The 12,475-nt window shown below is 45.7% G+C and overlaps 1 protein-coding gene across 3 annotated transcripts in view; it reads left to right on the plus strand.

Annotated features, from left to right (window-relative positions):
• Nucleotides 1-12,475, plus strand: part of dnmt3ab (DNA (cytosine-5-)-methyltransferase 3 alpha b) — a 41,889-nt gene that overhangs the window by 17,606 nt on the left and 11,808 nt on the right. For all 3 annotated transcript variants that reach the window (XM_079752429.1, XM_079752427.1, XM_079752428.1), the window contains 4 exons: nt 8,847-9,206; nt 9,653-9,811; nt 11,593-11,700; nt 12,084-12,240. In XM_079752429.1, coding sequence (XP_079608555.1) covers nt 8,847-9,206; nt 9,653-9,811; nt 11,593-11,700; nt 12,084-12,240 — 784 coding nt within the window. The remainder of the gene's footprint in view (nt 1-8,846; nt 9,207-9,652; nt 9,812-11,592; nt 11,701-12,083; nt 12,241-12,475) is intronic.

Here is a 12,475-nt window from a genome sequence, read left to right on the forward strand (position 1 = left end):
CTCTCTGTGTCCACCCCCCCCGCTGTGCGGTCTCTGCCTGTTGCGCATTAGGGAATATTGTCTTCAAAGGTCAAACTCTTTTGTGTCCCTTCAAAGGCTAACTGTCATGTTAGCCTCTGGAAGTAGCGTAGAGGTTTGAGTGCTATCTTATTCCAAACAGCTTTAGTTTTTTGCCCTGAAACACTTTAAGTCTTTGCTTTGTCTTTGTGTCTGCAGTATTTTAATGAACATTACAAGCATGTTATTTGAATTATCAATCATGGGATGGATGCTTTGATTTTTCTTGTTCTTCGAGAGAGATTCAATTTTCTGATCAACTTTCTTGGCTGACCTGTGTGATCAACTCAACGTTCAGAATATTACTTTGAGCAGACAAACAGATTGCCAAAAATTGGGTCGTGTACAGTCTAGTGTCTTCAATGGTTTTCCTCTGGTGCATTGTGGTATATTGTACACCAGTGGAGTGCATTTCTTCCTCTTTTGTGCTGCTGCCGTATCTCTGGCAACTGTACACCGGTGGAACACATTTCTTCCTGTGTGCTTGTTGTTGGTCTTCTACTTGTGCACTCTGGTTCTGTGTGGAGCACAGTTCTGCTAGTGGTCTTATGGTCCATGGTCTTCTAGGCTTTGGCCAATTTGTGATCAGGTCGCACAGTATATTGCCAATTGAAGGGATTATCAACATTTTGTTTTTCCTATGCCAATATAAGGGCGATTTGAACTGACTTACGATCAGAATTGACTCTCTTAACAGAGCACATGTAGACTGCCTGAAGAGTGTTCTGCCTCCTTCAAAACCTTACGATTAAGAGGCCTTGGACTGCAAAACCCTGGATATTTTCAATGTCCTGCCTCGCCAAATGTGCGCATGTGCCGAAAGGCAAAATAAGCTTTTATTGACGTGTGCTCATTTGGCAAAGTGGAACAACAAAATTGTCGGAGGTTTTGCAGACAAACATAGCTTAAAAGTCATTTGTAAATAATCAGTTTACCCACCTGGACTACGTTGGATCATAGCGAGCAAAAAATGTGGCCATGTTGCATGTCTCACAATGTTTGGTGAATGGTCAAATAAAAGGCAGTCAACGTGAGTTCTAGATTCTAGATCTCTAGAATCTAGACCTAACATTACTCTGTTTGTAGAGTCAGATCTCTAGAATCTGAGCCCTAACATTACTCTGTTTGTAGAGTCAGATCTCTAGAATCTGAGCCCTATCATTACTCTGTTTGTAGAGTCAGATCTCTAAAATCTGCGCTGTAACATTACTCTGTTTGTAGAGTCAGATCTCTAGAATCTGCGCCGGAACATTACTGTTTGTAGAGTCAGATCTCTAGAATCTGAGCCCTAACATTACTCTGTTTGTAGAGTCAGATCTCTAGAATCTGAGCCCTATCATTACTCTGTTTGTAGAGTCAGATCTCTAGAATCTGTGCTGTAACATTACTCTGTTTGTAGAGCCAGATCTCTAGAATCTGCGCTGTAACATTACTCTGTTTGTAGAGTCAGATCTCTAGAATCTGAGCCCTAACATTACTCTGTTTGTAGAGTCAGATCTTTAGAATCCGAGCCCTAGTGTGTGTTCACAGATGTTTCTAGGGGGCAGACTGTCATTCCTATCAGCCCGTTAATCAGCACAGGTTAATGTTTCCTCCCCTTCCTTGAGCAAGGGACGGGGCACAAGTGAACATGTCTGCCGTCCTTGGATCTGACGCCAGCAGCGCTGTGCTCCACATGCCTTAAGAGAAGTTAAGAGTTGTTAACCACACGTATATGATTAGGATTTTGAAATTTACGATAAGATAATAATGTCAAGTGGAACATGATGCTGGGATATTGTCGCACCAATCAGACACATAGGGCCCTATTTTAACGGTCTGAAATGCAAGTGAGAAGCGCAAGTAGCTTTGTGGGCGGTTCTATGGCGATGTCGCTAGCTTACCAGCGCAAAAAATGACTCTTGCGCCCGGCGCCAATCTAAAAAGGGTTGGTCTGAAGTAGCCTAATTACCCGTAGGTGTGGTTTGGGCGTAACGTGCAATAAACCAATAAGAGTGCCAGCTCCCATCCCCTTTAAGAGCCATGAGCGCATTTTAATCTGACGAGTTGATATTTTGACAGCGCGTCTGCAGTCTCCGATGAGACAGATGCACATGAATTTCAAACTTCAAATGGCTCAGTTTATGGCCAAATAATACGGCCTAATTCACACATGGAATAAGGTTTTCTTTCACGACTTCAGAAATACTGAGTCCTCCAATAAATTTCGGCAAAGAAAACTTGATATAACATGATATGCGGTAACCGTGGTTCTATTTAATGATATACGCAATACATTATAAACATCGTTTCTTATCAGTATTGTATGCATTATCGTTATCGACTTGTGTTCCTAATATGCATGTGTCCCCCCGTTAATATACATTGCCATGGACTGTATTATGCGTTACGTGTTAAGTTTGCATGTGTTTAAACAGATGGACGCACACACGTGCACCAATTCTTTTACACATACAGACACGCGGGCCCGCATTCATTCATTCTTTTTAACACTCACTCGCGGTAAAACAATGTTTTCTCACGATCAAATTCTCATCAATCCTAAAAGTTATGGGCATGTACACGATGTTTGTGTCAAGAAAATAGTCTTTGCTTTGTCTTTGTGTCTGCAGTATTTTAATGAACATTACAAGCATGTTATTTGAATTATCAATCATGGGATGGATGCTTTGATTTTTCTTGTGCTTCGAGAGAGATTCAATTTTCTGATCAACTTTCTTGGCTGACCTGTGTGATCAACTCAACGTTCAGAATATTACTTTGAGCAGACGAACAGATTGCCAAAAATTGGGTCGTGTACAGTCTAGTGTCTTCAATGGTTTTCCTCTGGTGCATTGTGGTATATTGTACACCAGTGGAGTGCATTTCTTCCTCTTTTGTGCTGCTGCCGTATCTCTGGCAACTGTACACCGGTGGAACACATTTCTTCCTGTGTGCTTGTTGTTGGTCTTCTACTTGTGCACTCTGGTTCTGTGTGGAGCACAGTTCTGCTAGTGGTCTTATGGTCCATGGTCTTCTAGGCTTTGGCCAATTTGTGATCAGGTCGCACAGTATATTGGCAATTGAAGGGATTATCAACATTTTGTTTTTCCAATGCCAATATAAATGTGCCATGTACACGATGTTTGTGTCAAGAAAATATGTGTTTGCTGTATGGTGTTTGCAGATGCATTGATTTAAAAGTACAACTTATTACCGCTGTATCAGCTGTTCTTTCCCAAATAATTGACCAACAATATTTGGCTAGGTAGATGAGAGAAGCAAAGTGTATGCGCGAGGTGCACAAGCAACATTATGCATGCGCCCTTAAAATACCATCTAAACAACGCGCCACTGACTTTAAACCAGGTATTTCCTGGTTTGTGGCGCAAGTGGTTTCTGAAACTGCAAAATAGCACCAGGGAATGTTTGCGCCAGAACACGCCTCCTCCTTTCGCCGAACCGCCCCTTGGGGCGCAAGATCATTCCCTAATTTACCGACGCGTGGCGCAGGAGGGAAAAGAACACTGCGCCAGTTGCAAACTAGCAACGACACATGCGCCAGTGATTAAGTAAATTGCGCCGCATGCAAGATAGGGCCCATAGACTTTTAAAAGGCGGCCTTTGTTTGATAGTTTGATCTATTTGGGGGATTTCTTAATATTTCAAATCAAATGTTCACTCTTTTATAAATAATTATCCACACAACTTGAACTGTATTGCTTGCAGTGGTATTGCCCCCCCCCCCCCCCCCCCGGTGATGGGATGGTAGAGTAGAGGGCCGTTTCCTCCTCTCTTCTTCTCTTCACGGGTCAGAGGGCGTGTTGAGAGGGACAGAGCGTCAGATTAGCTCCTCTATTGTGGCTCCGAGGCCTCGTTGTGCCCCCTCTCGCCCTCCTGCCAGCGGCGCCCCCTCATGTCCAAACTCAGCCGCTCTGCTCGCTGTGTCTGCTTGAGGGTTTTCCTTTACGTTGTTTTGGTATATTCACGCTCTATTTCAACTGAGGGACATTTTTCCCCCAATTTCCGTGGGCAGGAGCTGTATTGTAAGTACAGTTTGTATATAGTATATACATATATATGTACAGTATATGTCATCACCTCCCAAGTGTGGAGCACATGATTTCATTTTAAATCCTTTTTCAGGGGGTGGGAAAGGGAAGGGGGGGGGAGGCTTTTGTGTGGTGTGTGTGGCGTGACGGACTGTATAAGCGCTGGTATTTGTACGGGGGTCTCGGTGACAGGCAGGCGTGCGTAAGTGATAAAGAGAGCATTGTGTCTCCAGGAACTCCTTTTCCCTAGTCTCCCCTTTGGACCCTCTCAGGCACACACACATGCACACGCACTCACACGCATGCATGCACGCACACGAACGCTCAGGCATGCACAGATACACACAGATGCAAAGGCAGACACATGCACAGGCACACAGACACACACACACACACACACACACACACACAAACACGCAAAAACACACACACAGGTATGCACAGGCACACACACACACACACACACGTGTACAGGCACACACACACACACAAACACTGATTAAACACACACACACAGACCTAGTCAAGCAAACGCACACCAAACACACGCACACAGACATACATCCACAATCACACACAGTCAGGCACAAATGCACACACAGGCACATCCACACACACACAAATACGCATACACATACACTTGCACACACACACACACCCACTTACACTGAGAGGCCCCCGAAAAGGGGCATTTACAACTGCAAGGGGGAAAAAAAAGAGGGAGAGACAAATATCTGCCTCTTATAGCCCACTGTACTCACACACACACATACACACACACACACACACACACACACACACCCCTGGCTTTCAAGCAGGCATTTTCAGAGTCACTCACATTGGTTTAAGGGTGAAGTAACTGCCATATCCTACACGTAGACCAAAATGGCGGCTGGGTTATGCATAGATTTGCTAGAATTCCCTTTTAGAAGACCAACTATTTGCTTCATGCTACGGTTGAGTACAACATCCCCCCTCTGTGTGGACATCTCTGCTCTACTGGTCCCTGGTCCAGAACATGGAACACATTTCAATATTTTCATGTGGCTTTTGTTAGTGTTTTATTCTCTGTTGGTAGTTTTACCAAGAGGGTGCTGTCCTCCATACAGCACTGAATGTATACTATACTCTACTCTACTCTACACTATGCTACTCTACTCTACTCTAGTCTATGCTGCTCTATGCTTCTCTACTCTATGCGGCTCTACTCTACTCTACTCAACTCTACGCGGCTCTACTTTACTCTACGCGGCTCTACTCTACTCTACGCTGCTCTACTCTACTCTGCTCTACTCTACTTTACACTGCTCTACTCTACTCTACGCTGCTCTACTCTACTTTACACTGCTCTACTCTACTCTACTGTACTCTACTTTGCACTGCTCTACTCTACTCTACGCGGCTATACTCTACTCTACGCTGCTCTACTCTACTCTACTCTGCCCTACTCTACTTTACACTGCTCTACTCTACTCTACGCTGCTCTACTCTACTTTACACTGCTCTACTCTACGCTGCTGTACTCTACTTTGCACTGCTCTACTCTACTCTACTCTACGCTGCTCTACTCTACTCTACGCTGCTGTACTCAACTCTACGCTGCCGTACTCTACTCTGCGCTGCTCTACTGAACTCTATTCTAAGCTGCTCTGCTCTACTCTACTTTACGCTGCTCTGCTCTACTCTACTCTATGCTGCTCTGCTGTGCTCTACTCGCTGCTCTACTCTACTCTACGCTGCTCTAATCTACTCTACTCTATGCTGCTCTGCTCTGCTCTACTCTACTCTACGCTGCTCTGCTCTGCTCTACTCTACTCTACGCTGCTCTGCTCTGCTCTATGCTGCTCTACTCTACTCTACGTTGCTGTATGGCAGCCAAGAGGTCTCCATGGGGGCCCGGGGTTCTGGATGAACCCGTCCAGCTCTCTGCTGAGCAGATATTTATAAACCCAACCACTCCGTGTGCTACTACTTCACACGCGGTAGCCACGCCCCCTTTCTGTACCCTGGCCCGCCTCCTGCTTTAAAGGCACTATTGTTTACAAGAGGTGGGAAAGTGAGAGAGATACCAGCCTGTGTTGCTATGGACTCTCTCTCTTGCTCTCTCTTTCCCACTCTTTCCCATTTTGATGCATTTGTCTGTTTGTATCTCTCTCCCGATGCTTTGTCAAAAACTATCCGTATTTGGCACATTGAGGGCGGTAATTTATTGCCCGCCTTGCATCGTCTGTGGCCAAAACTCATTAACCTGAAATAAAATGTTTTCTCTATTTCTGGTGTCTGTATTGAAGCACCTAAAGCACTGGCAACCACTGCAAGCGACCTACAGGAACTACTCATAAGTCCCTTCCTACAGGGCTCCACAAACAGGCTGCAGCTTGCCTACTATTTATCTGTCTATATTTCTCTCTCTCCCTCTCTCTCTCTTTCTCTGTCTTTCTCTCTCTCTATGTCTATGTCTATATATCCTTCCCTCCCGCCATCCCTCCCTGTCTATCTGGTTCAACCATCACTTACCCCACACCACGTGAAGAGCAGCACATTCTTGTGTGTGTGCTTGTGTGTGTGTGTGTTTGTGTGTGAGACACGGGAGTACAGGAACAATTCCACGAGAGTAAACGCAGCTGTCAGCTGGTCGCACGCAGCCTGCTGAAGGACTAGCACATGTTTACCTTTCTCTGCGTGTGAGAGAGTGAGGGAGCGAATGTGTTAAATATTGTGTGTGTGTGTGTGCGCATGCGTTAGATTGTTCAGGTGCTTGTGTGTGTGTGTGTGTGTGTGTGTGTGTGTGTGTGTGTGTGTGTGTGTGTGCGCATGCGTTAGATTGTTCAAGTGCTTGTGTGTGTGTGTGTGTGTGTGTGTGCACATGCATCATTTGTTTAGGTGCTTGTGTGAGTGTTTGCTTGTGTTTGAGAGAGCGAAGGAGAGAAAGAGATGGTATAGGAGTGTAATGTGTATGTGTGTGTGTATGTATGTGTGTGATAGAATCTGTGCATGCAAAAGAGTTGGTGATGGGCATATACAGTAAGTGGGTGAGCCTTCTGTGTGTGTGTGTGTGTGTGTGTGTGTGTGTGTGTGTGTGTGTGTGTGTGTGTGTGTGTGTGTGTGTGTGTGTGTGCGTACGTGTAAGTGCATGAGAGAGAGATGGTGAGAATGTGATGATGTAGGAGTATTGGTATACGTGTGTGTGTTGGTGTGTGCGCGTCGGCGATTGTTTGTGTGCGTGTGTGAGAGCATGCATGCGTGCTGGAAGAGGTGGTGAAGGGCATATATATATAGTAAGTGTGTGTTTGTGTGTGTCTGTGTCAGTGAGTGTATACGTCTGCACATGCATGTGTGGGCTTTGAGAGCGATGGAGAGCTGCAGACAGACCAGCGTCAGTGCGGTGGTGCAGCTGTCGGGGGCTTACTGGGAGGGCTTAAGCCAGGGTGCTGTCCTTCCTCGTAGACCCAGACGTGAGGTGTCATGTACCAGGGTCTCCCAGAGCCCTCTCCCCCCCCGGCGCATGACTCCGGCAGAGAGGCGGAGCTTGCTGTCAGGACGGCCGCCATGTTGGGCGATGACAGTGACTGTAAAGCTGAAGATCGTTTGGGGCTTGAATGGAGAACATTGAATCCCCCAGATAGACCAGTTATAAGATACATAAACTAAAAATGCATCCATTTCCCTTACGGATAAACCGCACTGATGCTTATGTTTCTAAGAATAATTTATTTAACAGCAGAAAGAGGACTTATTCAATTTATTATTTGTTTCGTATTTCGTATTTACTTTATGTGATAATGAATACGCCCGGTATATAGAAATGCACCTGCTGTCTTGTTTATTGATTGATTATCGAGTGATGATGTTGATACAGAATCCTGTGAACCACGAGGTAGGGAATCACCGATGTTGCTATCAGTTTTACTGAAAGCCTTTTAGCTACAGTTTATCACACCCTCTCATGAATATACACATACAGGCTATGTAAACAACAAGCTCAAAAGACCTAGAAGTCGTAGATAGCTAATCATTTTCTCCATCTTTTAAGGTGCTGCAATGTATGGTTCCTTATCCATTGTTTACCTCACATCGTACCTTACATAGGGCGGTGTTGCGACCCACGACATTGAGCTTGCTGTTACTCCTTTCATCTTTCATCTTGTAGACCCTTACTGTGTACAAGACTTTCATCTTGTACACACTAAGCAAAACCTAAATACCACAAAAAAATGAAATACTTGATTCATGATCTCAAAGCATGTGGTTTGGATTAGACTTAATGAAGAGAGTAAAATGTTAAGAGGGGGTCACTCGCCCTGCGCTTCGGTGGACATAAATATTTGATTGCCGATAATAAAAACGTCCGTCTGGAGCGTGTGAGATAATTGAATGTGTGAGCATGTAAATTAGATAAGGCTACTGTATGTTTACTCAATGAGTGCCACTCGCAATGTAGGGCTAACTGGAAGATGGATGACTTGATGAAATACAGTGAGGCATGAATAGCAACTGGGATATATATTTCTAGAAATGGTTTAGTACTCAAGCTCAGGGTAAACATTCATGAACGACTGGATCAGCACATACCACTTTTCATCCTACCATTTTCCAAACTGGACAATTTCTATCTCTTCTCTATGTGTCTGACTTCCTGGTAAGCAAAACATGAGCAGCTAATCTGTCAACTGCCATGCACTATTAGACTCTCAGCTTTGGCAAATTGGATTCTTTCTGTGATTGGTTCACGTCTGTCTGCCATGGTCTGTGTTTCAGGCTGAGAGGAAGGCCAAACTGGTGTCTGCCATGAACGCCACCGGTGACGGCGGCGAGGCGGAGAGAGAATCCCCACGGCCGGCGGTCACGAAGCGCCCGGCGCCCTGCAAACAGCTGGCCCCACTGCCCCCGCAGGCCCCGCCCCCATCACAGACTCAGCATCACCCGCCGCCGCCGCCTCCTCCGGCAGCAGCTTCACCACCACAACAAAAACATCAACAACAACCACAACAAGAGACGCAACAACAGCCCACAGACCCCGCCTCCCCCACCGTGGCCACCACCCCTGAGCCGGTGACCCTGGGCGGCGAAGCCAAGACCGCCCTCTCCAAGTCTGCGGACGCTGAGCCAGAGTATGAGGTGAGGGAGGTCGTCGAGGGGTCAAATAGTAGCTAGAGGGTAGTGGATTAAAGCCATGGTCTATGGACTGAAGAGAACCAATAACTGTCCTCGGAAGGTTGCATAGCAGACTATCTCAGGTAAAGACTTTAAGGGTCCTGTCTTATACTTATATACTTAATATCTCCAAATAAGCCAAGACACAAACAATTCTCAAAAAAGACAATCAATTACCCAATCGATTCTACTAAATATGTTATATTTCTTACCATTCTCAACACAGTAATTGACACTGTTATCCAAAGCGCCTTACAGAGTACTTTTAAGGAGATACATGTCAGTAAGTAGCAGGTAGGGGTCGGCAGCAGGACATTGGGGTTTGAACCTATCCCCTCCAAACCTCTCACCTCCCCCAGACCAGTGCGACACTAACCCCCTCTGGTCCGTGCTTGTGCTCGCCTCCCCAGGACGGCCGGGGCTTTGGCATCGGGGAGCTGGTGTGGGGCAAGCTGCGGGGGTTCTCCTGGTGGCCCGGCCGCATCGTGTCCTGGTGGATGACGGGCCGCAGCCGTGCCGCCGAAGGCACCCGCTGGGTCATGTGGTTCGGAGACGGGAAGTTCTCTGTGGTGAGTGGCGAGCGGCACGCGCCGACGGCTTGGTCCCGTCCTGTCAGGTTCAAAACATGTCGGAGGATGAAACGTTTATCACTGCGAGAACCACAGGATGTCTGACACCATGCAAGTCAACCTTTTCATCGACTGGTCGTCGATGATGTCGTCACATACACACGCAAAAATTACTAAAAAAAAAAAATTACTACAAGAGCCAATGAATGAACATGCATTTGTGTGTATTTTCAAAGTAAAGTAAGTATTCACCGGGTATGACCGTCTGTTAATATTAACGTATCAGTGTTAGACTCAGTGTTAGACAAGGGTCAGTTGATAAATACTGGATTCTCCCTCGGCTCAGATTCAGCCAAAGATACACCCTTTGAATTCCCTTTTTTTTTCTCTAAACATTGCAATATTTGTTCGGTAAACCGTTATCCAAATCTTGAGGTTGATAATCAACAAGTGAGATGTACTGAGCAAGCAGCCCTCTCCTCCTCCCTCCCTCCTGGTGCTCTGGAGAGGCGGGTGCAGTGCGTCAACACAACACGCAGATCAATGAGGAAACCAGTGGGGCTGGACGCACAAATCTTGCGGGACGCTGACCTGATTTTGTTTGGTCAGACACCTTCGTGCTCATTCTAGTTCTTAGGTTTGCCGTGGCAAAAGCTCATCCAATACTGTCTTTTCTGCAAGCGCCATACTAGTAGTAGTATCCTGGCATGGTTGACTTGTCGTAGTAACCTCACCCGGCGATTCGTCGAATGGTTTGTGCAACCCCTAGTGTAGGGCTGTACGGTATGGACTAAAATGTATATCACAGTGTGATTTAAGGCATAGACAATAACGGTATTATATTGCGGTATGTTAATTTTATCTTTTAATGTCGATGCTTCTGAAGGGGTAAAATACTGGTTAGGCAGCAAAACTGAATGGAAAAAATGCTAGATCTTTTCTCAAGTTACTTCCATCTCTGAAAAACACAAATATTTAATAGTATGGATTTCTTTCTCCACCCCCTCGCGGACAATGCCATATCATTTTGGCATCTCAATTTGGCTGAAGTGTGTGTGGCCAGGTAACGCGTACCAGGGATTGAGTGTTTTGACCATCTCTTTAAAGCCCTTTCTATCAACATTTTGAACGGGAACCATGTCCTTACATAGGTAAACAGTGATGGCATTTGTTATCTCGTTCCAACGCTGGCTCTTTTTTTTTTTCATAAGGGCTTCCTTCCCTCGTGCTACCAGCGTTTGTCTCATACGGTGTGAAATTTGAGTTTGTGAAGGGACTATTGTGCAAGCACGCAGGCACGCAGCAAGCGCGCCAGCGTGCTCGTGCAATAGCATACTGTCTGGGAAGGCAGTATCGCTGTCAAATCTGTCCCTGGGAAAAGTAACGTTGCGCCGAATTGAAAAAGGAACTATGTTTCGTTACCGTATTTTCAGTAGTTGTGCGTAACTTTACTTTTTACATGAAAAAGTAGTTGTGTTACTGTATCAACGCATTACTTACTTTATAACGCGTTACACACAACACTGTCTATCGGTCACACCGGTCTCATGGTAACGTCAAAATCCATACCGTAGCGCAAATTCACACCGGTACACTTTCTATATCGTTTATACCGAACACCCCTACCCTAGTGTGTAGCATCTAGTTGAATGAGCCATTGTGCCATTGAAGGTATATTAAGTTGAAACTGATTTTCTGAAATACAGTAGTTTTCTGCTCTCCAATGTACCACTAATATATTCATATCTATGTCCTCCATATCATTCCCTGTTCCCCATCAGGTGTGTGTGGAGAAACTAATGCCCCTAAGCTCCTTCTGCAATGCCTTCCACCAGCCCACCTACAACAAGCAGCCCATGTACAAGAAGGCCATCTTTGAAGTGCTGCAGGTGAGGAACCCCGGCTAATGCCTTGCTCATTTCATTCCTAGCTTCTCCTCTATCTTCTGCTGCTATTAGTGACTGGCAGAGACACAGCGATGAGGTAATGCAACTTGACGGGCTTCGAAGGGATGGAGGTTGATGGTTGATTGTGGATTTTCTAATTAGCAAATCCATTCAAGCGTTCATTAGCTGTTACACTACTATAAACTAGAATGATGTTGTTATTGTCAAAGCATCAAACATGTAACCGTCAAGAAAAAGGGAAAAAAACAGAACTTTGCTAAAACCATCTCAAAATGATCCGCAAACAGAGCGACCACTTTTTTTGGGGGTCGTGTCGGGAGCCTCCACGACCGTTGAGTGACCCTCCCTTTCGCCGTCCTCCCCAGGTGGCCGGCACCCGCGCGGGGAAGGCCTTCAAGGCGTGCCCCAACACCGACGAGACAGAGACGTCCAAGTCGGTGGACCTGCAGAACAAACAGATGGTGGAGTGGGCCATGACGGGCTTCCTCCCCAGCGGGCCCAAGGGTCTGGACCCCCCCGAAGGTAGCGGCCCCGGGAGGCCTCGTCCATGTGTGTCTAGGGTTAAATGATGTTAGAAATAAACAAAAGGGTGGCATGTCCTCCGTCAGGCATCATTGGCAGTTGCTCATTTCTTTGCTTTTTCCTACATCATTTTAAAATATAATTTATTAACGTTAATACTACGTAGTATAATATTATTCCTATATTCTGTATTGCATATATTTTATGAATATATGGTCCTCTATGATGAAAACGT

The sequence above is a fragment of the Pollachius pollachius genome, assembly GCF_949987615.1.
Source record: "Pollachius pollachius genome assembly, chromosome: 15".
In the NCBI taxonomy this organism is placed as follows: Eukaryota; Metazoa; Chordata; class Actinopteri; order Gadiformes; family Gadidae; genus Pollachius; species Pollachius pollachius.